The 27,814-nt window shown below is 45.1% G+C and overlaps 1 protein-coding gene across 1 annotated transcript; it reads left to right on the top strand.

Annotated features, from left to right (window-relative positions):
- The first annotated feature begins 2,758 nt into the window (after window positions 1-2,758).
- On the top strand, window positions 2,759-27,169 carry MTAP (methylthioadenosine phosphorylase). The gene is made up of 8 exons (XM_028712991.2): window positions 2,759-2,936; window positions 15,297-15,383; window positions 15,628-15,686; window positions 17,501-17,668; window positions 18,705-18,807; window positions 20,231-20,470; window positions 22,935-23,057; window positions 25,349-27,169. The coding sequence occupies exons 1-8, from the start codon at window positions 2,901-2,903 to the stop codon at window positions 25,385-25,387; spliced, it is 855 nt and encodes a 284-aa protein (XP_028568824.1). The 5' UTR covers window positions 2,759-2,900; the 3' UTR covers window positions 25,388-27,169.
- The last annotated feature ends 645 nt before the right edge of the window (window positions 27,170-27,814 follow it).

A 27,814-nucleotide genomic window follows, 5' to 3' on the forward strand; every position in this document is an offset into this window, starting at 1 on the left:
AGGGGTAGCAGTGTATGTGTGAAAGCCCACAGGTTATTTGGGGATACGTAGCCCCCTCCTTCTAATGTGTTTGTGTGTACAACAGGTGGCATGGCAACACAACACATCTCTTAGTCTCCCAATGGCCTGGATGTGACATTTAGTGTGTCCCAAAATTTTATATGTTTAAAGTACAGTGCTCTAGTTATCTCCCGCTTGGACTACTGCAACGCGCTCTACGTGGGGCTACCTTTGAAGGTGACCCGGAAACTGCAATTAATCCAGAATGCGGCAGCTAGACTGGTGACTGGGAGTGGCCACTGGGACCACATAACACCAGTCCTGAGAGATCTGCATTGGCTCCCAGTACGTTTCCAAGCACAATTCAAAGTGTTGGTGCTGACCTTTAAAGCCCTAAACGGCCTCAGTCCTGTATACCTGAAGGAGTGTCTTCACCCCCATCGTTCTGCCCGGACACTGAGATCCAGCGCCGAGGACCTTCTGGCGGTTCCCTCATTGCGAGAAATGAGGTTACAGGGAACCAGACAGAGGGCCTTCTCGGTAGTGGCGCCCACCCTGTGGAACACCCTCCCTTCAGATGTGAAGGAAATAAGCAGCTTTCCTATCTTTAAAAGACATCTGAAGGCAGCCCTGTTCAGGGAAGTTTTTAATATTTAGTGCTGTACTGTTTTTAACACTTGATTGGGAGCCGCCCAGAGTGGCTGGGGAAACTCAGCCAGATGGGCAGGGTATAAATAATAAATTATTATTATTATTATTATTATTATTATTATTATTATTATTATTATTATTATTATTGTGGTACCTTGGTTTACAACCATAATCTGTTCCAGAGGTCTGGTTGTAAACCAAAAGAGGTTGTAACCCAAGGCGTGTTTTCGCCAATGGGGCCTCCCAAAAAAAAAAGGGTTGTAATCCAAAAAAAGGGACACGCACTTCTGGGTTTGACGTGGTTGTAATCCAAAACAGTTGTAATCCAAAACGGTTGCAAACCAAGGTACCACTTTACATTGCTTCTACCAAAGAATCCTCGGAACCGTAGTTTATTCTTCACTGAGCTACGATTCCCACCTACCAGGAATCAACTTTAGCCTTTTGCATTGTGTTTTTAAGCATTTGCACCGGATCCACACACTATTGCTATTACTACTCCTGAAAAGAATTACATGCGATCACAATTTGCTGCTGGAAGGAATCCCTGCTCCCTGTTGCAATGCCCCTTTCCACCTGTCTTAGGGGGCAGGCCCACACTCACCCTGAACAGCTAAAAGGCACCTGGGAGGCCAGAGGGACATTGCTGGAACAACTCTTGGGTTGGGGCAACTGGCTAAAATGTTTTAAACGCTTCTAATTTTGGTTCCTCTGTTTTGTTTTTGTCGGGTTGGTGTTAGTTAAATGCTTAATTGGGGTTGGCAGTTATTTAAATTTTGGCATAACTGTAAACTGTTTATTATTGTCATTATGGGCTGCTGTTCATCCTGGAGGGGTGTTTCCAGCTTACACCCCCCCCCTTGCCGCCGCCGCCACCCATGGAAGCCTTATAAGAAGCTGTGGGTTAAACCACAGAGCCTAGGACTTGCCAATTAGAAGGTAGGTGGTTCGAATCCCTGCAAAGGGGTGAGCTCCCGTTGCTCGGTCCCTACTCCTGCCAACCTAGCAGTTCGAAAGCACGTCAAAGTGCAAGTAGATCAATAGGTACCACTCCGGCGGGAAGGTAAACGGCGTTTCCATGTGCTGCTCTGGTTCGCCAGAAGCGGCTTTGTCATGCTGGCCACACGACCCGGAAGCTGTACGCCGGCTCCCTCGGCCAATAAAGCGAGATGAGCGCCCCAACCCCAGAGTCAGCCACAACTGGACCTAATGGTCAGGGGTCCCTTTACCTTTAAACTAAATTGGGGGGCACTGGGCACATCTTTGCACACCCGGCTACGCATATGCTAAAGACGGCCCTGCCTCTGGGGTCACGTAGCCCAATCCCCTGCGATGCAGGAATATGCAGGTGGCCCCTACGGGGTCCCAATCCCTGGCGTCCTCAGCACCTTGTTATCAGCTCCCTTGTTATTTTTTGCTATGGATGCTGTATATAATCTTGCTATATTTATAGCATTGGAATATGCTGGGGGTTTTTTTTCTCCTGTTCTTATATTTGCTAAAGTTTTGCCATGTTATTATGAACTTGTTGTTTTCTTGTTTCGCTCACTTATTAAGAAATTGCTTCTGTGGCGTTTGTTGGAAGTGCCCCCCGTTTATCTGAGTTGCAAGCTGCTTCCAGCATGATGCAGTTTGTCTGTGTGAGAGAGAGGAAGAGACACAGAGAGAACATACCAATCAAAGAATAAATGGCTGACTTGGGGTGTCTCCGCCGCACTTTGCGCAATTAACGCGCCACAGCCGGATCTATTGTGTGGATCACGATCATGGCCAGCAATGATCGCTGCGGTCGGCTTGCTCAGGTGTGTTTTTTTTAACCTGGCTTCTTCCCAAGGTTCCTACCTAGATTCCGTGTACTGCCTAGGAAACTGCAGCGACAAATGACACTTGTAGTTTAAGGGCGAATTTTGGAGACGTAAAGGATTTGGATGTTTAGGAGGAAATGATTGATAACAGGACCCACAAAGGGGGGGGGGGATCCAGGAGAATCCCTGGAATCTTGTATTTAAATTCTATGTTGGATTATGCGGTTGTAAAATTCTAATTTGAAGAACGAACTAACTAAATAAATGTATTAACTGAAATAAAAAAGGGAAGGGAAGGGAACTGGAGCGACAAACGGGAAGCCCTTGGCTGGCTGGGCGGGATCCCCGCGCTTTGCGCCTCGCCTCCTGCCGGGGGCGGAGAGCCGGTGGGCGCGCCTGGCCAGGGACCGCCCTCCTCTCCGCCGCTTCTCCTTCCCGAGCAACATGGCTGCAGCCGCCGCCGCCTGCCCGCCCGTGAAGGTAAGCGAGGCGCCTCCCTGCTGCTGCTGCCGCCTCTCCCGGCTGGGGACGCACCTCGGCGGCTCCCTTTCCCCGAAGGGGCGGCTCCCGAGGAACGGGAAGGGGGCCTGGGCGCGCACGGGGCCTGAGCGCGCGGGCGCGGCGTTGGTGCGGGCCGGGAGTCCTTGGGGATCTCCGTCGGCCTGCACAAGTCGTGCGCCTAGGCGCCTTTGGCGCGCGTAAAGGCGCCTTCTCCAGCGGTGCTGGAGCCTGGAGGGTGTGTGTGCGCGCGGAGTCCCCTAGGTGCACTTACCCGGGAGTAAACCCTGCTTGGGCGCGAGGAGTGCCTGGCGACAGGCCGGGCTTTGTGCACAGGCGACGGTGGGTTTCTGCAGACATGCTCGGGACTTGGCCAAGTGTCCCTGACTTTTGTTAAACCGAGGATTTTGCCTTCGGGGTCTTCTTCTTCTTCTTCTCCCACCTACTTCTTTCCTGGAAAGCACAGTGCTTTAGGAACACCGCACACTACAGTATTAAGAATCCCAGAATGAATACCCCCCAGATTTGTGCGGCAAAGAAAAGAGTTGCCCTGTGAATGCGCTTTTACCCCTGCCTCCACTCCCCTTGTTGCTGCCCCAAAGGAACATCTAGAGTAATGGATCTGCTGTAGGTGATCTGGAGTCTGAGACATGTGCTGAGTTCTCACCCTCTATTTTTTAATTATTCAGATGAGTTTCCTCTATTAGTCACAGAGGGGTTTTCCACCATGTGCCGCTCAAATATAGCTAATCAACGGCTTTTAGAAATCTGGTGAACTGTAGTGCGTTTAGACACCTATATCATACAATCCTAGAATTGTAGAGTTGAAAGGGACCCCTGAGGATCATCTAGTCCAACCCCCTGCAATGCAGGGATATGCATCTGTCCCATAAGGGGACCGCACCTGCAACCTCGGCGTTATCAGCTGCAAGTTCTAACCAACTGAGCTGTGAGTCACAGAACCTGTTCCTTATACAGGATACCATATTGCTTTTTAGGGTACGCTGAAATACCATGAACAGCCTATTTGCATTCTTTGGATAGTTCCAATCCACGTGATCGATATTCCCTGGTTTGCCATTTCTGAAAGTGATTGTATCTGTTGCTTTTGACAGAATGCATGCACTTAGATACACACACAGCAGCCGCTCCTCTTGAGAAGAGCTGTAGAGGTAGAATGCTTCCTATTACAGTGGGGGGAAAGTGAGATCTTGCTGAATTTGATCTTGTCTCTTTCATGCCTTCATTGTATGTATTTTTTTTAACCTATCTTGAGTTGTCCCTTTTTATCCTTTTTTAAAAAATTATTCTGTGTGTCCACAAAGTTCGAATGTGTCACACGTAGCCGACAGGAGTTAGGGTTTGTTGAAGCTATAAGTACAAACCGTTTCCGACTTCATGGGAAAACCTTTAGAGTCATTCAGGCTTGTGATAGGTGATTCCGCCAGGGGGTGGATGGGATCAGGGCGAAACCTTGCCTTTCCTCCTGACCTCCAAGCTCAGAGAGAAGGGCTGGAGCTGGTCACTGTTCTGCTGCACATGAGAATCCCAGTTCTCTCTGAAAAGCTGGGGGAAGGGATCCCCCCCCTGGAACTGCACTGGGCTTCCAAGACTTTTCCCTAGTCTTCATTCTGAATGTGAAATTACAGTGGTACCTCAGGTTACATATGCTTCAGGTTACATACGCTTCAGTTTACAGACTCCGCTAACCCAGAAATAGTGCATCAGGTTAAGAACTTTGCTTCAGGATGAGAACAGAAATCGTGCTCCAGCGGTGCAACAGCAGCAAGAGGCCCATTAGCTAAAGTGGTGCTTCAGGTTAAGAACAGTTTCAGGTTAAGTACGGACCTCTGCAACGAATTAAGTACTTAACCCGAGGTACCACTGTAGGAAGAAAATTGGCGGAGGCGGGGGATATTCCTGAAGTCACATTGGCTGGCACTCATGAACAGGGTTCGAAATTCAGCAGGCACATTTTGCACCGGGCTATTGGCCACTTGCGACCAAGAGGGAATGCCAGGATGGTATCTGCCATCTGGAGGTACATGCCTAGGGATCCTTGGAGCTGGACTGTTTTCACACACTTAATGACACACATCCTTTAGAATTCTATCCGTTGTATTTTATCTGCCCAATCAGAATGGATTTCTGGAAGCAAAATGCATTTTTGGTGCAACCTTAGCAGGAGTAGTGAAGAAACTTATAGCGATTTTTTTGTTGCTTGTCTTCACTTCTCCCACCCCAATGCCCTGCTCAAAGTTGTGAAGAATATTCTTACGTTATGAATGGCCCGTGCCACCATTAAGAAAAAGAGGTCAGAATAGTAGGCGAATACAGTGGTACCTCGGGTTACATACGCTTCAGGTTACATACGCTTCAGGTTACATACGCTTCAGGTTACAGACTCCGCTAACCCAGAAATATTACCTCAGGTCAAGAACTTTGCTTCAGGATGAGAACAGAAATCGTGCTCCGGCGGTGCGGCAGCATCAGGAGGCCCCATTAGCTGAAGTGGTGCTTCAGGTTCAGAACAGTTTCAGGTTAAGAACGAACCCCCGGAATGAATTAAGTACTTCACCCGAGGTACCACTGTATATATGTGGACTGTCCCTGGGTCAGGTGACATTTCTTCTTTGAGTTCTCAGATCTCTCAACCCAGCTCAAGGTTGACATCTAAAACTAGCCAGATGTTCAACTGAGAATCAGCCACAGTGAGTCCATCTTTCGAAAAATAAGACTTTAGAGCCGTCTTGCCCCAAAATGGCAACTAGACATTCCATTTTGGTGACTGTAACCTTGGTTTAAGGAGCCATTTGACACCTAGCCTATGTATATAAGTTCCTAACACTCTACCCAGGTAATAATAATAATAATAATAATAATAATAATAATAATAATAATAATAATAATTTATTTATACCCTGCCCATCTGGCTGGGTTTCCCCAGCCACTCTGGGTGGCTTCCAACAAAAGATTAAAAATACATTAAAACACCAGTCATTAAAAACTTCCCTAAACAGAGCTGACCATTTCTAAAATCCAGGTACTGTATTTTTCGCACGATTGGACGCACCGGACCATAGGACGCACCTAGTTTTTTTGGGGGGAAATAAAGGGGAAAAAATTTCCCTTTATTTCCCCCCCAAAAGCAGGTCAGGGAAACCGAACCAGGTCGAGGAACAGCGGGATAGTGGCGCTGCGCCTCCCTGCTGTCCCCCGAGCTTGTGGGGCAGGTTGATGTCTGCCTGGCGCGCAGGGCGCTCTGCTTCAGCTGAGCTCCGCACGCCCCAAGCTTCGGGATTAGCGCAGTGGTCCGCTAGCCGTGGGAGAGCCGCGCGACGTCACGGGGCTCTCCCAGGGCTAGCGGAGACCTTGCCGGCACCCAGAAGCTTGGGGCGCGCTGAGCTCCGCACGCCCCAAGCTTCGGGATTAATGCAGCGCTCCACTAGCCGTGGGAGAGCTGGGTCTCCCACAGCTAGCGGATAGCTTCCTGAAGCCTGGAGAGCGAGAGGGGTCCGTGCGCACCGACCCCTCTCACTCTCCAGGCTTCAGCGAAAGCCTGCATTCGCTCCATAGGACGCACACACATTTTCCCTTGCTTTTTAGGAGGGAAAAAGTGCGTCCTATGGTGCGAAAAATACGGTAGTTGTTTATTTCCTTGACATCTGATGGGAGGGCGTTCCACAGGGCGGGTGCCACCACCAAGAAGGCCCTCTGCCTGATTCCCTGTAACTTGGTTTCTTGCAATGAGGAAACCGCCAGAAGGCCCTCGGCGCTGGACCTCTGTGTCTGGGCTGAACGATGGGGGTGGAGAAGCTCCTTCAGGTATATTGGAATATTGTGAAGCTCCTTGACATCTGACGGGAGGCGGGTGCCACCACCAAGAAGGCCCTCTGCCTGGTTCCCTGTAACTTCGCTTCTTGCAGTGAGGGAACCGCCAGAGGGCCCTCAGTGCTGGACCTCAGTGTCCGGGCAGATCAATGGGGTGGAGATGTTCCACCGAGTGAAGGTATCTTCACTTGTGACCACAAGTGGCCAGTAATCAGGGACAAAATGTGCCTGGCTCCTGGCTAATTTCAAACACTGGCCAGTGGGATAGAGTTGCAGCTGTAGCTTCCCTGCAATGGAGTTGCTACCACTTTGGTAGGGGGGCGGTACTAGCCAGGTGGTGGTGAGATAACGGCTGCGCAGGTGCCCTGATAGAGCTTATCCGGTGTTTCTGCGTGGGGCATCCGCACAACTCTGGCCTCTCTGCTGCATCACCCCTCCCCACCTGAGAAGACCCCCACTGACGGGAGGCAATTGCTACAGTGGTCAAGTTGCTCCTCTTCTTTTCCCTTCCTTCATCTCAAGCACTTATCTTCCCTCTGGCCAGTCTTCAGCACAACGTCGTTGTTGTTTAGTCGTTTAGTCATGTCCGACGCTTCGTGACCCCCTGGACCAGAGCACGCCAGGCACTCCTGTCTTCCACTGCCTCCCACAGTTTGGCCAAGCTCATGCTAGTAGCTTCGAGAACACTGTCCCGCCATCTCGTCCTCTGTCGTCCCCTTCTCCTTGTGCCCTCCATCTTTCCCAACATCAGGGTCTTTTCCAGGGAGTCTTCTCTTCTCATGAGGTGGCCAAAGTATTGGAGCCTCAGCTTCAGGATCTGTCCTTCCAGTGAGCAGGGCTGATTTCCTAAGAATGGATACGTTTGATCTTCTTGCAGTCCATGGGACTATCAAGAGTCTCCTCCAGCACCATAATTCAAAAGCATCCATTCTTCGGCGATCAGCCTTCTTGATGGTCCAGCTCTCACTTCCATACATCACAACGTTAGGCTCATTTAATCCCATTGACTTCAACTGGCTTAACAGTACGAACTCGGTGCTGCCTACAGTCTCAGAAAACTTGAGGCCTGTGCATTTTATCCTTGCCTGATGAAAGCCTCTCTCTGTTTTGTACAGGTGTAACATTCATTACTAAGCAGTTGGAGCGAGCGCATAGATAGATTGCTTTTGCAGCAAAATGGGATCCAGCTGATCACAGCAGAACATAATGTAATTGAAACCCAAAAGCAACCAAACTCAGAAGCCCAAATTGGTAGCTCTGGCTCTTGCGAGGGTTGCCAGATAAACTTCAAGATCCGTTCCAGCTCTATAGTTCTATGTGGAAGGGATTTGGTTGCCAGCTGGGTACAGTGGTACCTCAAGTTACATACGCTTCAGGTTACATATGCTTCAGGTTACAGACTCCGCTAACCCAGAAATAGTTTGCTTCAGGATGAGAACAGAAATCATGCTCTGGCGGCTTGGCAGCAGCAGGAGGCCCCATTAGCTAAAGTGGTGCTTCAGGTTAAGAACAGTTTCAGGTTAAGAACGGACCTCTGGAACGAATTAAGTACTTAACCCGAGGTACCACTGTATTTGTAATGTGGAATGGTAGCTTCAGTTGCGTGACACGGGAACCTTTTGATGGTAACATTCAGACAATATTATTCCGGCCTTCTTTGATGCTTTTACGCAGGGTGGATTTGATTTAAATCAAATCAATTTAAATCATTTCTTTACAGAAAGACTCGTTCTTGCTGGTATAATCTTAACATTTACAACCAAATGAAGGTGTCATTTTTGGAATAATAAATTTTCAGAGTGGTTTTTACAGTTATATCAAAAATTACTGATTTGGTTATACTATTAGAAATACAAAGACAGGCAATTATGAAATTATTGTTTGTATTTGGAGAACTTTTCTGCTGTACTTTATTGGAAGGAGAAAAATAATCATTTCCTTAATAACAATTTAAACAATTTATTTAACTGAAACAATAACGTTATAGCATATGTATCCATGTTTGTTAACTGAGGTGGTTAAATGATAAAAGAACAACAACCGTAGACTGATGAAAAACTTAAAACAAATCCTTATTTCCTGATGAGTAGCCGTTGGACTATAATGTAACTTAAATAGAAAACTATCTTTAGAAAAATTTTCCCTCCAAAAGCATTTTATTTTGAAAATCCGATTTAAATTTAAACATATCCAATTTTTTAGATTTACAGTGGTGCCCCGCAAGACGATCGCCTCGCAAGACGGAAAACTCGCTAGACGAAAGGGTTTTCCGTCACGGAGGCGCTTCGCAAAACAAATTTCCCTATGGGGTTGCTTCGCAAGACGAAAAAATCTTGCGCGTCCCCGCGGGTTTTTTTCGCTTTTTTCCCCCTTTTCCTAAGCTGCTAAGCCGCCTATCAGCTGTTCCGCTGATAACCCGCTTAACAGCTGATCGCGAAAAGCCGCTAGACAGCTGTAGCGCTCGCTAAGCTGTCAATGGGGTTGCTTCGCAAGACGAAAAAACCGCTAGACGAAGAGAACCGCGGAACGGATTCTTTTCGTCTTGTGAGGCACCACTGTTGTTTTTTTTTAAAGCATTGATGTTTATCCACCCTGCTTTTAGGAGCACACTGGAAATTGCAAATCTGTCTTCACTTATGTTGCACCCAGTTTGCCTGCACTACCACTTCTATGCCACAAGATGGCAGCAAATCAGAAAGAATATGTGTTTCTGTTTGCTGGTCCTTGGCAGGTTCTTCCAAGCTATGGCATGAATTTCAACCAGAGCTTTGGACTGATCACAAGAACCACATAGCCTAATGAAATAAATGTTCCTATTATAATTGAAAGTGAAGCAAGATCTTTTTAAATAAAAAAGAGGTCCGTCTTAAAGAAGTAGGCACGGGATGGAGTATTTTATGTCTGTTGCTGTTTATTTACTGTAAGTCTCTGGCAACACAGATATTTATCCCCCACAATGGTTTACTTAATCCAGTGGTTTTCGAGCTGCGTCTCAGGAAAACTCGGGGTTCCTCGAAATCTCCCAGTTATTTATTTTTAAAATAAAATGCTTTTGGAGGAAAAATCTTTTTAAAGATTGTTGTTGTTGTTTAGTCGTTTAGTCGTGTCCAACTCTTCGTGACCCCAGGGACCAGAGCACGCCAGGCACTCCTGTCTTCCACTGCCTCCCACAGTTTGGTCAAACTCATGCTGGTAGCTTTGAGAACACTGTCCAATCATCTCGCCCTCTGTCGTCCCCTTCTCCTTGTGCCCTTCATCTTTCCCAACATCAGGGTCTTTTCCAGGGAGTCTTCTCTTCTCATGAGGTGGCCAAAGTCTTGGAGCCTCAGCTTCAGGATCTGTCCTTCCAGTGAGCACCCAGGGCTGATTTCCTTCAGAATGGTTTGATCTTCTTGCAGTCCATGGGAGTCTCCTTTGTTGTTGTTGTTTAGTCGTTTAGTCGTGTCCGACTCTTCGTGACCCCATGGACCAGAGCACGCCAGGCACCTCTGTCCTCCACTACCTCCCGCAGTTTGGTCAAACTCATGCTGGTAACCTCGAAAACACTATCCAACCATCTCGTCCTCTGTCGCCCACTTCTCCTTGTGCCCTCCATCTTTCCCAGCATCAGTGTCTTCTCCAGGGAGTCTTCTCTTCTCATGAGGTGGCCAAAGTACTGGAGCGTCTCCTCAAGCACCACAATTCAAATGGATCCATTCTTTGGCGATCAGCCTTCTTTATGGTCCGGCTCTCACTTCCATACATCACTACTGGGAAAACCATAGCTTTAACAATAAGGACCTTTGTCGGCAAGGTGATGTCTCTGCTTTTTAAGATAGTTTTCTATTTAAGTTCCTAAATGAAACCAGCATCAACAGCCAAGCTTGCTTAAGAGACAACTCATTCGATGCTCTTAAACTTTACCTGAGGTGGTTATTTTAAGGCAGGTCCAACAGGCCTGACACGTACCTTTTGCAAATTCTGGGGATTTCCTCCCAGAAATTCCTGCAACGTGGGGATTCCACGGTAGACAAATTGATGTGGAAAGAGTTCTCTGCAAGTAGAAAGCTATTAGATGTTTAAAGCACCCCCTACGGTGCTTTAATTTTTGATAGTTACAGGGGAACTTCATTTTTTGACTTTACAGTGGTACCTTGGTTCTCAAACACCTTGGTACTCAAACAACCTGGAACCCAAACACTGCAAACCCAGAAGTAACTTCCAGTTTGCAAACTTTTTTCGGAAGTCAAACGTGCTCCGTTTTGAGTGACACACTTCCATTTTGAGTGACACACTTCCATTTTGAGTGTTATGCTGAGGTCTGTCTGTTTTTGCTATTTATTTTGCGTTTTTGTGGCTTTTTTTGTTTTTGTGACTGGGTGGAACCCAGTTCAGCTACTGTTTTTTTTAAAAAAATATATTTTTTATTAGTTTTTATACATGTCTTCCAAACATTACATCCCATCTTAGAAAACATAACAGACCTTTGGCTATCACTGCCTAGGACTTCCATCAACCTCGACTGGTGGTTTTCTAACTTCCTTTCTAATTTTGCATTTTATTTTAATAGTTATTGCTATGAAATCCAAATCCTAAACAAACTCCTTCTTAGTCCTCTTTCGCAATAATTCATATAGTTCTCCTTACAAAACGTTTTGTAACCCTACAAGCGATGTCAATTGATTACAATTGTCTTTCAGATATATCATGAATTTCTTTCAGTTCAGCTACTGATTGATTGATTGTGTGACTGCAGTACATTGTTTGTTGCTTTCATTTTGTTAGATAGTAAATTTCATGTTACACTGCTGTTTTAGGTGTTGTTTTTAAAAGTCTGGAATGGGTTAATCCATTTTGCATGACTTTCTATGGGAAAGCGCATCTTGGTTTTGGAACGGACTTCCGGAATGGATTAAGTTTGAGAACCAAGGTACCACTGTACTGGAGTTGTTCCACTCGCTAACGGAAGACTTAAGCCTTATTACCATGGGTAGGCAACCTAAGCGCCGAGGGTCGGATCCGCCCCAATCACCTTCTAAATCCAGCCCGTCAACACCTGAGAATCACTGGCCTGCAAGCGCTCCAGTTGGAGAACCGCCTTCACCAAAGGTGTCATGGACTTTGAAGACACTCGAACTCGGAACGCAAGGGAGAAACGTGCCAAGAGGAAGGCACGTTTGGCAAACCCTCATCGGGATCAACTCCCGCCCGGAAACCAATATCCCCACTGTGGAAGGACGTGTGGATCCAGAATTGGCCTCCACAGTCACTTACGGACACATTGTAAAGATCACATTCATGGAAGACAATCTTACTCGGCTGCGAAGGATCGCCAAAGAAGCAACAGCAGCAGCTGCGGAACAAACATCAGCTGTGCTCTGGGAACCGATCTGCTCAGCTAGGGCAAAAGTGAGACCTGTCTGGCTTCACCAATGCCTAGCACAAACTGAGTGCCTATTTCATTCCTCAGACTCCTCTACAGTGGCAAAAATGACAGAAAGTCTAAGAGAAAAAGACAACAGAGACTTTGAAAAAGATTGGGAACCATTCATATTATATTTGCAGAAACAAAGAAAGGCAGTAGACTTGATGACAGGATTTAAATAAACATCCACATTATTAGCATCAGAAAATGTTTGGAAGATAGTGAAATAAGATGATGTATTTAATTTTATTTTTATGTTTTTAAGGTTTGATGCTATGTTATTAATAACTTTTTCTGTTGAGAGATAGCAAAGCGGGTGAAAATAGAAACAAACCAGAAACGCAAGTTGGGAGAAGTCTTGGAGGGGAGGGAGGGAGGGAGGAATATATACCGTATTTTTCGCCTCATAGGACGCACTTTTTCCCCTCCAAAAATGAAGGGGAAATCTGTGTGCGTCCTATGGGGCGAATGCAGGCTTTCGCTGAAGCTTGGAGAGCGAGAGGGGTTGGTGCGCACTGACCCCTCTCGCTCTCCAGGCTTCAGGAAGCTATCCGCAAGCCTGGGGAGCCCACGGGAGTTCCCGCAGGGCTCCCTAGGCTGCGGATATCAGCCTGCTGCCCAGAGCGCGGGGCGCACTGAAGCAGAGCGCCCCGCGCTTTGGGCTGATATCCGCAGCCTGATAGATAATACTTTATTCGGCTATAAGCCCACAAGGTAAAACCGCGGCTGGGGGGGGGGGATAATTTTTTTTCTTTATTCCCCCCCCCCCAAAAAAAAACTAGGTGTGTCCTATGGGCCGGTGCGTCCTATAGGGCGAAAAATACGGTATGTAATGAACGAAAATGAAAAATGATTTAAAAAAAAAAAATTAAAGAATCCTCTACAGTGGCAAGAGTTCTAGGACATGGCTGGGCAAACTAAGGCCCGAGGGCTGGATCTGGCCCAATCGCCTTATAAATCCGTCCCGCAGTCGGTCCAGGAATCAGCATGTTTTTACATGAGTAGAATGTTTCCTTTTATTTAAAATGCATCTCTGGGTCATTTGTGGGGCATAGGAATTCGTTCTCCCCCCCCCCAAAAAAAAAAATTAATAATCTGGCCCCCCACAAGGTCTGAGGGGCAGTGGACCGGCCCCCTGCTGAAAAAGTTTGCTGACTACTGACTTAGAGCCAATTACTGAGGCTGGGGGCAGGGAATGGGGGGGTTGGTTGTCCCATTCATACCTATTTGCTGTTCTCATCTGGTTGAGGCGGAAAGCCCCGGACTGGCACACTGGCTGCCCTCTGCGGAAGGAGGAAATGCGTGTGGGTGGCAGAGTTTTCCCTTCCCTATCCCAGCCAGCTGTAAGGAAGCTGCCTGGGACTAAAAATAGGGTGATTGGTTTTTTCCATTCCTGACCTTAAAAAACAACAACCCAGCACAAGAATGGTTTCATTGTTGTAGCAGGGGTGCCCAAAATCTGCCTTCTTGAGGAATCATCCTCCCTGGGTCTGGCAGTTCATTTGAATGACGTAAACTGGCTCAGTCACAAGTTGTCAGGCTCCATCCTAAAGTGACGCTATCTGCCCGCAAGCCGAGTCCTAACCATGCGCTCGCTGGACACCTTAAAATCATCACCCGCTCTTGGAATAACAGGTTTGGAATTGCCCAAGAAAGATTATTTTTGTATGCCACAAAATTATTTTTGTATGCCACAAAATTATTTTTGTATGCCACAAAATTATTTTTGTATGCCACAACTGCTGCTCGTATTTTGTTAGCTAAAAAGTGGAAAACCCAAGAATTACCAACAATAGAAGAATGGCAGATGAAGATGATGGATTTTTCACAGCTAGCCGACCTAACCGGAAGAGTCCGCGACCAGAAGGAGGAGGAGTATCAGGAAGAGTGGAATAAATTTAATGATTATCTAGTTAAATTTGTTAAGTTAAATTAATTGAAAATAGCTTGCAGATACTTAATTGTCTTAGGATTTTATTTATGTTAAGTGATGAATTAATATGTTTAATTCCATAAGGTGAAGATTTAAGGATGTTAATGTTTAAGTTAAATTTCATAAGAATTGGGATTTGGAAAACCGTTAAAATAAAAGTGAAATTCAACCAAGGGGAAGCGAGGAAGTCACTTAACAAAGTTAATAAGTGTAATTTTCAATAAGGATGTGATTTATTTATGTTTGTTTGTCTTGTGTGTTTCTTTGCCTGTTTATAATATTGTGAAAACCAATAAAATTTTTGGAATAAAATAAAATCATCACCCGCTCTTGCTACACCCCAGCAAACAACTTCAATTAGCCTCCAGCAATCCAACTAAACTTCGAACCACGTTGGACTTCTCCAAGGTCATCTCTGCACAAAGCCCCTCCAGATGGTTTTGCAGCCTTCGCTCACCTCTCTCCCAGGCAGAGTGCCCAGTGGTCAAGGATGGTGGAAGTCCCACCGGTTTCCCATCGCTGGCACAGGGATTTCTGCAGGAATCAGGGTGGATAAAAATCAATTATTTATTAAAAAAATAATTTGAAAAATCACCTTTTATTTATATACATCGGATTTTTAAAATAAAATGCTTTTGGAGGGAAAATCTTTCTAATGATAGTTTCCTATTTAAGTTAAATTATAATCCAAAGACTTATTCATCAGGAATAAGGATTTGTTTTACGTTTTTCATGTGTGCTAAAACTCAGTCTAAGTTGTTTTTTTTTTTTTAATTGTTTAACCACATCAGTTAACAAACATGGATACATATGCTATAGTGTTATTGTTTCAGTTAAATAAATTGTTTAAATTGTTATTAAGGAAATGGTTGTTTTTCCTCCTTCCAATAAAGTACAGCAGAAAGTTTTCTCATGTTATTTGTATATCACAAAAATAGCATAATAAATGTGGAAAAATATCTACAACATATGTTTCATTATTAGTGGTCAGTGTATTAGTTCTTGATTCATGAATTGGTTTAAACAATTAGGAGAAAGAAGAAGAAGAAAGGGAGAGGGGAGGGGGGAATGGCGAGTGGGGTGGGGGCAGGTGACAACCACACACTATTGTGGTGTAGCATTTAGTAATAGTTTCAGTTGTCTTCCAAACTAATGCGTGTTTCTTGTGCTCAAGATTGGAATTATCGGAGGGACCGGTCTGGACGACCCGGACATATTAGAAGGACGAACGGAAAAATACGTTGATACGCCTTATGGAAAGGTAGGTACCAATAACCTTTTGGATAATTGGCTTTTTTTAATTCAATTTTAATTTGGTATTGTATTAATGTGGCTTTTATTGGATTGTTTTAAATGAAAATAAATAAATAAATAAATAAATAAGAATCTCCCCCCCCCTTAATCATGCCTAAATAGCAATTAAGATTGTTTAAAATTCACAGTTGGCATTCTGTAACGTGTTGTCTTCCATCCCTGTCTTGTGTTATTTCTGTTTTTAACTCTAGCCATCAGATGCTCTGATTTTGGGGAAGATAAAAAACGTGGACTGTGTGCTTCTGGCCAGGTAAGAATTCCTTAAGCATCACTTGTATTTCTCTTCTACTGAAAAATTAAGGTTTGCCGTAAATGTATTAAATCAAGGCATCTAACCTGCTCAAGATGCACGCTAAATGCCGAGAATTATCTCCAGCATTTCAGTAAATTTTAATTGGTTTATAGTTCTTGATTGGCTTTATTGAGTTCTCTACCTTAAAAATTGTTCCTCTTTCTTTAGAACTTCCAAGTTCAGTTAATTGTGTTGGACAAGACATATGCTTGCTGAAAACTTACCTATTTCAGCTGGCCTGTGCAGACACGTTATTTTGCTTCATTTGTACTTCAGTTTGTTTTATTGTTTTTAACAGATTTTTAAATGTTTTGAATATGTTTTTATTCTTTTTTAAATTGTGGAGTTTTGTTTTTAATCACATAAGTTTTTGCTGCCCTGTAAGGAAGGTTGGGATATAAATTTAACAGATAGGTGCAAATTAAATGTAAACTTTCCTGAGAGTTTGGGACAGAAAAATACAGACATAAAACATGATAAAATCTACCAGTCCTAAAAACCTTAAAATCCCAGGCCTTGAATCCCAGGGCTGCTGATTTAAACCAGAAACTATATGTAGAAAGGGAAAGGGCCCCTGGACGGTCAAGTCCAGTCAAAGGCGACTATGGGGTTGTGGCGCTCATCTCGCTTTCAGGCCGAGGTAGCTGATGTTTGTCCACAGACAGCTTTCCGGGTCATGTAGCCAGCAAGACTAAACTGCTTCTGGCACATGGAGGACCATGACGGAAACCAGAGCGTACGGAAACTCTGTTTACCTTCCCACCACAGCAGTACCTATTTATCTGCTTGCACTGGTGTGCTTTTGACCTACTAGGTTGGCAGAAGCTGAGACAGAGCAACGGGAGCTCATTCTGTTATGGGAATTCGAACCGCCAACCTTCCGATCGGCAAGCCCAAGAGGCTCGGTGGTTTAGATCACAGCGCCACCCGCTCCCTTGATTTAATATAAGCAGCCTGTATAATATAAGCAGCTTATAACAAATCACCTGAAACAGACAAAAAAAAAACACTTCTAAAACAAAAGAAAATGAATGAGATCTAGAACTATTCTACATGGAAGGACTAATGGATAGGTAAAAAAGGTAATGGACCCCTGGACAGTTAAGTCCAGTCAAAGGCGACTATGGCGTTGCGATGCTCATCTCGCTTTCAGACTGAGGGAGCCGGCGTTTGTCCACAGACAGCTTTCATGTGGCCAGCAGAACTAAACCGCTTCTGGCACAACGGGACACCATGATGGAAACCAGAGTGCACGGAAACACAGTTTACTTTCCCAGCGCAGCAGTACCTATTTATCTACTTGCACTTTGACGTGCTTCCAAACTGCTAGGTTGGCAGGAGCAGGGACAGAGCAACGGGAGCTCACCCCATCGCAGGGATTTGAACTGCCGACCTTCCGATTGGCAAGCCCAAGAGGCTCCATGGTTTAGAGTCACCACAGCATCACCTGCTCCCTTAGAAACTATATGTACTAAACCCTCATAGCTTCTGACACACAAGGTGTACAACATTTGTCCCTGAGATGGGAAAGCAAATTGAAGCCTCTGGATTGGCCAGATCTATTGGTCCTGATCCCCACCTCCTCTCCTCACACCATTCTTACATAAGTAAATTCCTTTTAAAGAGGTGGTGGAACAGAATAAAACCATGGTTTGGTGAATTCATTCCTAACCGCAACAGGAAACGCATCTTTCCCTGAGTTGCTTGCTTTCCCCAACCCCGTCTTGAATTTTAGCTTTGCTGTTTTCCCCCTCCCCTCTTTCTCTACGTAGGCATGGAAGGCATCACACCATCATTCCGTCACATGTCAATTACCGGGCCAATCTGTGGGCTCTGAAGGAAGAGGGCTGCACTCATCTGCTGGTGACCACAGCCTGTGGTTCTTTGAGAGAAGAGATTCAGCCTGGAGATGTTGTCATAATAGATCAGTTCATAGACAGGTAAAAAAAAGATGGAGATCTTATATGAGGAGCTAGGCTGGGCAATCATTGAATTAGATCTCTGCTTTTCATATATGGATTATATTAATAGGGTGGTGAGGGGTTGTAATGAAAATACAGATTTGTGAATCTGGAACCAAAGACCACTCGTTGTTGTTTAGTTGTTTAGTTGTGTCTGACTCTTTGTGACCCCATGGACCAGAGCACGCCAGGCACTCCTGTCTTCCACTGCCTCCCGCAGTTTGGTCAGACTCATGTTTGTAGCTTTGAGAACACTGTCCAACCATCTCGTCCTCTGTCGTCCCCTTCTCCATGTGCCCTCCATCTTTCCCAACATCAGGGTCTTTTCCAGGGAGTCTTCTCTTCTCATGAGGTGGCCAAAGTACTGGAGCCTCAGCTTCACGATCTGTCCTTCCAGTGAGCACTCAGGGCTGATTTCCTTAAGAAGCGATAGGTTTGATCTTCTTGCAGTCCATGGGACTCTCAAGAGTCTCTTCCAGCACCATAATTCAAAAGCATCAATTCTTCGGTGCTCAGACCACACTACACATACTTGATTCAGGGGAAACCTAAGTGTGGGAATGTTTAGGAATGTAGGAGAATGTTCAGGAATGTAGGATAGGCGGCCCATGGGGGTTGTTTAACCAGCCCACGAGCCGCCCCCGAACCAAGGCACCCGCTCGGTGAGTCCCTACGTGCTGCGCTAAACCTGCGCAGCACGGGGACTCGCTTCTGCGGCGCCGGAAATCGCATCTGCCCAGACAGCAGAAATTGCAGGCGCACAGATGCAGACACCGGAAATTGCAGGTGCGCAGACGCCAGAAATCTCTGCTGGAGGAATCTCTGCTGGAGTGAACTGGCCCAGGCGAGGTAAACCTTGCTGACCCCTACTCTACTGATCTTCTGTCGGCTCGCAAGATGGAAAAAAGAGGTGAATGGGTGGCATTGATACTACAGTGACTGAAGATGCTGACCTTTCCTTGCCAATCAGGTGTTTTTTTTAAATTTCTAATCAATGTTTCCCCCACCACCACAGGACCACCAAAAGGCATCTCACCTTTTATGATGGGAGCTGTCCCGGCCTCCCGGGAGTCTGCCACATCCCTATGGCAGAACCTTTCTGCGCCAAAACTAGAGAGGTTTGTGGATCTTCGCTTATTGAGTCTGTCGTCTGCGGCCGGAATCTCAACAGCCTGTAGATCAGCAGAAAGTGCTTATGAATGTATAGGAAGGGGGTGAAAGAGAAACATGTTGCTGGCTTTCCTTTCCAGCTTTATCCCCTCCTGTTTCATTTAATGTTGATATTGGGGGGGGGGGGGCTTGCCACTTGATAAATGCTGAGCCACTGCCCTGTTCTTCCTGCAGATTACTTTATCATTATTATTATTAGAAAAATAATTATAAAATTACAAAAGTACACAGACTAATATAAGATGCAAAGAGGGAGAAACAAGAAATAGTACCCATATCATCATCATCAAACCTTTTATTGGCATCACATACAACCATCCAAAACAAATCAATACAGAATTACCACTCCCCCAGTGGTAATTTGTACATATTTTGTACATTACAAAAAAAAGGATGGGGGGAGGGCTTGTTATTGTGGTTAACCTGCATATTACTTTTTAAAGAGGTGCATTAAAGGGCTGGTGCCTTGCTGCTTCTGTCGTAATTCTTTGTAAACAGATTATATATATATATATATATATATATATATATATAGTTTTAATAGACGCGGGTGGCGCTGTGGTCTAAACCACTGAGTCTTGGGCTTACTGATCGAAAGGTGGGCGGTTCGAATCCCCGCGATGGGGTGAGCTCCCTTTGCTCGGTCCCTGCTCCTGCCAACCTAGCAGTTCGGAAGCACGTCAAAATGCAAGTAGATAACTAGGTACCACTCCGGCAGAAAGGTAAACAGCATTTCTGTGCGCTGCTCTGGTTTCTGTGTCCCGTTGTGCCAGAAGTGGTTTAGTCCTGCTGGCCACATGACCTGGAAAAACTGTGGACAAACGCTGGCTGCCTCGGCCTGAAAGCGAGATGAGCGCCGCAACCCCAGAGTCGTCTGTGACTGGACTTAACTGTCCTTTTAGGTAAAGGTAAAGGGACCCCTGACCATTAGGTCCCGTCACGGACGACTCTGGGGTTGCGGCGCTCATCTCGCTTTATTGGCCAAGGGAGCCGGCGTACAGCTTCCGGGTCATGTGGCCAGCATGACAAAGCCACTTCTGTGAACCAGAGCAGTGCACGGAAATGCCGTTTACCTTCTCACCAGAGCGGTACCTTTTTATCTACTTGCACTTTGATGTGCTTTCGAACTGCTAGGTTGTCAGGAGCAGGGACTGAGCAACAGGACCTCAGCCCGTCACGGAGATTCGAACTGCCGACCTTCTGATCAGCAAGTCCTAGGCTCTTTTGGTTTAGACCACAGCGCCACCCGTGTCCCTCCCTTTACCAAAATAGATTTTAACAAGACTACTAAACTCAATTTGGGGGCGCTGGGCGGATCTTTGCACCCTAGCAGCACATATGCTAAAGACGGTCCTGTCTCTGTGTGTCCAGGTCCTTATGGATGTGGCCAAGAAGCTTGGCATCAAGTCCCACTCCAAAGGGACCATGATCACCATCGAAGGGCCGCGTTTCAGTTCCCGAGCTGAGAGCCTCATGTTTCGCAGCTGGGGAGGCGACGTCATCAACATGACTACAGTCCCCGAAGTGGTTCTTGCCAGGGAAGCTGGTCTCTGCTATGCAAGCATTGCCATGGCCACAGACTACGACTGCTGGAAGGAACACGAAGAAACAGTGAGTGACAGTTGCTTCTCGCTTTTAGCTTTGGTTGCCAAGCCGGGATCCTTAGGTAGCTAAAATGGCGCCATACATGCAGAAGGGGGAAGGCGCTACCAGAGGCCTTTCTTCTTGGAATAACAGATTTGGAATTGCCCAAGAAAGATGCTAAATTATTTTTGTATGCCACAACTGCTGCTCGTATTTTGTTAGCTAAAAAGTGGAAAACCCAAGAATTACCAACGATAGAAGAATGGCAGATGAAGATGATGGATTTTTCAGAGCTAGCCGACCTGACCGGAAGAGTCTGCGACCAGAAGGAGGAGGAGTATCAGGAAGAATGGACAAAAATTAATGATTACTTAGTTAAATATGTTAAGTTAAATTAACTGAAAACAGCTTGCAGATACTTAATTGGCTTAGGATTTTATTTATGTTAAGTGATGAATTAATATGTTAAAAGTGATGAATTAATATGTTTAATTTCATAATGTGAAGATCTAAGGATGTTAATGTCTAAGTTAAATTTTATAAGAATTTAACTTTGCAATTTGGAAAAAGGATATGCAATGAAATTCAACCAAGGGGAAGCAAGGAAGTCACTTAACAATGTTAATAAGAGTAATTTTCAATAAGGCTATGATTTATGTTTGTTTGTCATATTTGTTTGTTTGTTTGTTTGTTTATAATGTTGTAAAAACCAATAAAAAAATTGGGGGGAAAAGAAGAAGGGGGGAGGCGCTGGCAGGTTTGTGGTGACACCCCAGTTTTACGGAGATACGAAAAATATTCAGAAGGGACCCCCCCCCCCCTTTTTGCCAGAGATGAAATTTTTACTACACTTTTAAATCTTTACATATAAATTCCAGATTTCAAATTTGTTTTACATTTCTCTTTAAACTTTTGACTTCCTGCCTTTCCTTCCACGCTGTTCTTAATCCCATCCTATTTACATACTGCACTCTGAGAAAATTTCACCTACGACATATTCTTCCATTTCAAATACAGTGGTACCTTGGTTGTCGAACTTAATCCGTTCCGGGAGTCTGTTCGGCTTCCAAAAAACGTTTGCAAACCGGAACACTTACTTCTGGGTTTGTGGTGTTCAGGAGCTGATTTGTTTGGGAGCCAAGCCATTCAAAAACCAAGGTACCAGTGTATTATCATTTTCCTTCCACTGCTTATATTTCAAATCCTGCTTGCGATTTCATCTGATCATGGCATTTTTTCAGATATTCCCAAAAGGACTTCCATTCTTCCAGGAATCGTCCCTCATGTCAGTTTCATAATTTTCGCTGTTAGTTTCACCAGTTTTGCAAAGCCCATTAGCTTTAAAATCCATTCTTCTTTCATTTGTGTTTCGTCTTCTTCCCAGTTCTGCTTATTTTCTTTCTTTCCTTTCACCACTAAAAATCAACATAGTTGCCCCCTGGAGCCGGTGTGGTGTAGTGGTTAAGAGCGGTAGACTCGTAATCTGGTGAACCAGGTTCGCTTCCCCGCTCCTCCACATGCAGCTGTGACCTTGGGCTAGTCACACTTCTCTGAAGTCTCTCATCCCCACTCACCTCACAGAGTGTTTGTTGTGGGGGAGGAAGGGGAAAAAGGAGATTGTTAGCCGCTTGGAGACTCCTTGGGGTAGTGATAAAGCGGGATATCAAATCCAAACTCTCTTCTGTTTTCATGGGGAGGAGTATTTTGGGGAAACATGGAGGAAGATTTCTCATTTCCCCCTGCGTATCTTTTAGCAGTACAGTGGTACCTTGGAAGTCGAGCGGAATCTGTTCTGGAATTCCGTTCGACTTCCAAAACATTCGGAAACCAAGGCACGGCTTCCGATTGGCTGCAGGAAGGTCCTGCAGCCAATCGGAAGCCGCAGAAGTCACGTCAGACGTTTGGGTTCCAAAGAATGTTCGAAAACCAGAACAATCACTTCCAGTTTTTGATCTTTCGGGAGCCAAAACATTCAAGTTCAAAGGCGTTTGGCTTCCCAGGTTCCACTGTAATGCATTTGATACACCACGAAGTTTGCCAGCATCTCTCTCTTCCCCCTTCCTCTCAACAGTCAGCCGCAAACTCAAATTATTGAATTCAATGCCTCACAAAGTTTACCTGAGACCAGGGGTCAGCAAACTTTTCCAACAGGGGGCCAGTCCCCTGTCCCTCAGACCTTGTGGGGGGGGCTATATTTTTTTGGGGGGTGGACAAATTCCTATGCCCCACAAATAACCCAGAGATGCATTTTAAATAAAAGCACGCATTCTACTCATGTAAAAACACACTGATTCTCGGACCGTCTGCAGGCCAGATTGAGAAGGCGATTGGGCTGGGTCTTAGTTTGCCTACCCATGCCTGAGACATTTAAATATTGTTTTAAACTTCTCCAGTATGCAATCCTATACATATCAACTCATAAGTATATGGGTGGTGTGTGTGTGTTTTTTTAATTCAGTGGAATTTGCTTTCATTGTTGTTGTACTTCCAGGTTTCGGTGGATAAAGTGTTGAAGACATTGAAGGAAAACGCCAATAAAGCAACGAGCTTGCTGCTGACTACTATACCCCTGATCGGTTCCATGGACTGGGCAGAAACCCAGCAGAACTTGAAAGTAATATATTTTTATTTCCTCCCAATATCTTTGTGTCTGAACTCTTTAAACGTGTTTCAAAAGTTAGTGTGTAGCGAAAGGAGAGCAACAGATATATGTGCATGCTTAATGTGTGTTTGAAAACTAAAAACCAGCAAATTTAAAAAACGCTAGCTGGACAAAAAGGCTCAAAAGAAAGCTGCAGAATTTCAAATCAGGAAAGGGAAAACAGAATGCTGAGTTGAAGTCCGTTTTTCCTTTGCCTGACATTTTTACTGGCGCTGGAAGCTCGTGATAGATAGTCCAAGAGATTGCATTTGGCAGAAGAGACGCTAACCCAGAGAAGTTATTTTCCTCTTACCTATTGCTGTGGGTGCCGCCACAGAAACAAACAAACAAACAAACAAACAAACAAACAAACAAACAAACAAATAAATAAATAAATGATAACAACAACAATAATAACAATAATAATAATACATTTATTATTTGTACCCCGCCCATCTGGCTGGGCTTCCCCAGCCACTCTGGGCGGCTTCCAACAAAGATTAAGAATACATTAACATGTCACACATTGAAAACTTCCCTGAACAGGGCTGCCTGCAGATGTCTTCTAAATGTCAGGTAGTTGTTTTTCTCTTTGACATCTAGTGGGAGGGCGTTCCACAGGGCAGGCGCCACCACCGAGAAGGTCCTCTGCCTGGTTCCCTGTAGCTTTGCTTCTCGCAGCGAGGGAACCGCCAGAAGGCCCAGGGTGCTGGACCTCAGTGTCCAGGCTGGACGATGGGGGTGGACGATACTCCTTCAGGTATACTGGGCTGAGGCCGTTTAGGGCTTTAAAGGTCAGTACCAACACTTTGAATTGTGCTTGGAAACGTACTAGTAGCCAATGTAGGTCTTTCAAGACCGGTGTTGTGTGGTTCCAGCAGCCACTCCCAGTCAGCAGTCTAGCTGCTGCATTCTGGATTAGTTGTAGTTTCCGGGTCACCTTCAAAGGTAGCCCCACGTAGAGCGCATTGCAGTAGTCCAAGCGGAAGATAACCCGGGCATATATATAGGAAACAGGCAAAACTATATTAAAACACGTTACCTTTGTTCCACATAAATGTGTCCTTTCTAGGTTGCTTTATACGTAATATCTTTGTATGGGCAACATAGAATAATATAAATTAAGCATCCACACATGGAGGAAAACTGAATATATGTGTGTGTGTGTGTGTGTGTGGAGAGTTGGTTAACTCCGGGTAAATCTAGAATTGCTCATTTTCGCTGAGAGAAGAGGAGGGTGCTCCCAGGTGAGACCGGGGAGGACACACCTTTCACTGTAAGAAATTTGTTGTTGCTGTTTAGTCGATTAGTCGTGTCCGACTCTTCGTGACCCCATGGACCAGAGCACGTCAGGCCCTCCTGTCTTCCACTGCCTCCCACAGTTTTGTCAAACTCATGCTGGTAGCTTCGAGAACACTGTCCAACCATCTCATCTTCTGTCATCCCCTTCTCCTTGTGCCCTCTATCTTTCCCAACATCAGGGTCTTTTCCAGGGAGTCTTCTCTTCTCATGAGGTGGCCAAAGTATTGGAGCCTCAGCTTCACAATCTGTCCTTCCAGTGAGCACTCAGGGCTGATTTCCTTCAGAATGGATACGTTTGATCTTCTTGCAGTCCATGGGACTCTCAAGAGTCTCCTCCAGCACCATAATTCAAAAGCATCAATTCTTCGGCGATCAGCCTTCTTTGTGGTCCATGCAATTAGCATGGCAAATTTATACTTTATGAACTTCCTTTGCCTTTTGTTAGAAGGAATTCTGCAGCTCCCAAGAAATGGCATTTGATACAGAGAAAATGTGTCCTGCCTTCCTTGGATCCCTGTCCTTCTTTGCTTCATGTATTCACTATAGGTCATGGCATTCTAGATGTAGAACAAAAAACAGAGTATGTAGTAAACTAAGAGCTAAAGCCCAAATAAATCCCTCGGGACTGAGGATCTTCTGTGTGAGTGTGGGTTGAGGTCCATAAAGGTCCCTGGTGACTTGAACTTTTAAAAGTGGTAATAAATGCCAGCTTCATTATTGTGACTCTAAAATCTAAAATTACTTCCATGACTTGATTTACCTTTTAACCAATATTTTGCTCCTTTACAATTCAAGGGAACTCGTTTATTTTGCCTTGGAAGAAAATTTTTGGGGAAGTTAGCTGTCCAAAATTTAGAACAAGTTTGTATAAAGCATTTATACCTTTGAACAATTAAAAGCTTTAAACTGTATTGAAAAGTAATCCTCTATTTTCTTTTTCTTTTTCCATTTTTGTGTTTCAGAATACTCTGCAGCTGTCAGTTATGCTACCAAAACATTAAAAGCATGGCAAGATGCTCTGAAGCTGATTTGAGAAGATGCATCTTTTGAGAACATGGCAATGCCCTCAAATTATATGGTTAAAATACGCAGCATTTTCATTCTATCTGCTAATACTTTTTGTTTCGGCACAAAACGTGTAGAGGTTAAGGAGTGGAACATGCCTACCAGACTGGGAATTTAATTAATTGCGGGAACTGACTACCACCCAATAGGAATTATTAGCAAACATTTAATAATCTTGTTTATAGACATGGAACAAGAAAATAAGATGTCATGGTATGCAGTTCTGACAAGTTCTTGGCTCGTCACCCATCTCAAAGATGTCAAGGCAAAGGCGAGATGACAGCCTATACTCTTAACTACTCCAGACAGGGAGGAAAACAACCCAGAAACCAAAACCCCAAATCTTGTAAATCAGTTGAATTGATATGTCTTTGTTCAGTGGCATTTTTTAAAATCCAAAGGAACGGTTTTTTTGAACTGTGGTTCTTTTGTGTTTTTGATATTTTTTTAAGACCTTTTCAGACTTTTTTAATATAAATTTATTTACGTTTTTACAAAAGTGGTTGCCTTCTAGATGGGAGCGTTTGAATGGTATCTGATGAACGTGCTGCTAACCCCCCCACTCACCCACACAGTGCTGACAGCGGGTCATGGAATAACTCCAGTTAGACATTCTAGTGCAGGCCACCAGCAACATGCTGCCACTGCTCTCTGCGCATGCTCGATGTCCCAAGTATGCTCACTTCAACCGGAAGTCCTTCTGACTCTTCTCAGCTATTCTCTTCTACAGTGGTACCTCTGGTTGCAAACGGGATCCGTTCTGGAGGCCTGTGCGCAACCTGAAAAGAGTGCAACCTGAAGCAGCATATCTGCGCAGGTGTGCGGCGTGATTTAGCGCTTGTGCGCATGCGCAAAGCGTGATTTAGCGCTTCTGCACATGTTTGAGCGGTGAAACCCGGAAGTAACCCTTTCCGGTACTTCCGGGTCGCCGCAGGACGCAACCTGAAAAGACATATCATATTTTTTTCTCTATAAGACTCACTTTTTCCCTCCTAAAAAGTAAGGGGAAATGTGTGTGCATCTTATGGAGTGAATGCAGGCTGCGCAGCTTTCCCAGAAGCCAGAACAGCGAGAGGGAGTGCTGCTTTCACTGCGCAGCGATCCTTCTCGTCGCTCTGGCTTCTGAGATTCAGAATTTTTTTTTCTTGTTTTCCTCCTCCAAAAACTAGGTGCGTCTTATGGTCTGGTGCGTCTTATGGAGCGAAAAATACGTAACCTGAAACATCTGTAACATGAGGTATGACTGTACCCAGGTCAGCAAAAACACTGCGATCCAGGGACCTTGGTGGGGGCCTCCTGTTTGATGCCAGAGTTTCTCCTTGAAGTGAGCATGTTGTGCCATGGCTGAGCATGCGGAAAGAGTCGCATTGGTTAGCCGCCAAGGGTGGCGTCGCGAGAGAAGGGAAGGGTATGCTGGCTTCTAAGGGGACCATTGGGATTGCACAGGCATCGCGTTTGGGAAGACGTTGGCCTGCGCTAAGAGAATTCTGTACCAAACCATTTCACCTGCCTTACTGTGTTGTGACGATCTGCTCTGTTCCTCCGAAGAATGCGTTGGCTCCATTCCGGTTCGTTAGAGTGGCGTCGGTGAATGTACGCGATACGCACAGATAATATCCCTGCGGTTTATTTCTACACTGTGTTTGTTTTAACGCCCACACTTGCCTTTAAGAAAAAGAATGTGCTTCTTCTATCTAATAAAACCAAACGTAGCCTCCTGTGTGTAAGCGAGACTTCTTGGGGGGGTTAGAAAGAATTCAAACTGAATGGTTTTTCATGTGCAAGTGAGAGGTCAGATAAAATGAAGAGAGATTTCACCCACCATAAAAACAAATGTGGACTATGGCTGCTTTAAGATGATGGCAACTTGGATACTATCAGCCATATTACTGGGCGGTAAAAAAAAATGGCTTGTTTTGCTTTGCCAAGCACAATTCCTACAGATAGTTTTAACACTTTATACCAACATGGCATATTTTGGAGCAGGGATAGAATCACAGGATTGTGGAGTTGAAAGAGTCAATCCAGTCCAACCCCATGCAATAATAATAATATAAATACTTTTATTATTTATACCCCACCCATCTGGCTGGGTTTCCCCAGCCACTCTGTGTGGCTATGTACAGAACACTTAAAACAGAATAGAACTTCAAATATTAAAAACTTCCCTAAACAGGGCAGCCTTCAGGTGCCTTCTCAAAGTCAGATAGTTTTCTGTTTCCTTGACATCTAATGGGAGGGCGTTCTACAGGGTGGGTGCCACCACTGAGAAGGCCCTCTGCCTGGTTCCCAGTAACTTCATTTCTTGCAGGGAGGGAACCGCCAGAAGACCCTCGGCGCTGGACCTCTGTGTCTAGGCTGGA

The sequence above is a fragment of the Podarcis muralis genome, chromosome 17 (genome assembly GCF_964188315.1).
Source record: "Podarcis muralis chromosome 17, rPodMur119.hap1.1, whole genome shotgun sequence".
Classification (NCBI taxonomy): domain Eukaryota; kingdom Metazoa; phylum Chordata; class Lepidosauria; order Squamata; family Lacertidae; genus Podarcis; species Podarcis muralis.

Excerpts from the sequence above, each read along its gene's own strand:
- MTAP (XM_028712991.2), top strand. The coding sequence starts at position 2,901 with ATGGCTGCAGCCGCCGCCGCCTGCCCGCCCGTGAAG. Across the intron at positions 2,937-15,296 it reads CCGCCTGCCCGCCCGTGAAG|ATTGGAATTATCGGAGGGAC; the intron begins GTAAGCGAGGCG and ends CTTGTGCTCAAG. Across the intron at positions 18,808-20,230 it reads TCTGCGCCAAAACTAGAGAG|GTCCTTATGGATGTGGCCAA; the intron begins GTTTGTGGATCT and ends CTGTGTGTCCAG.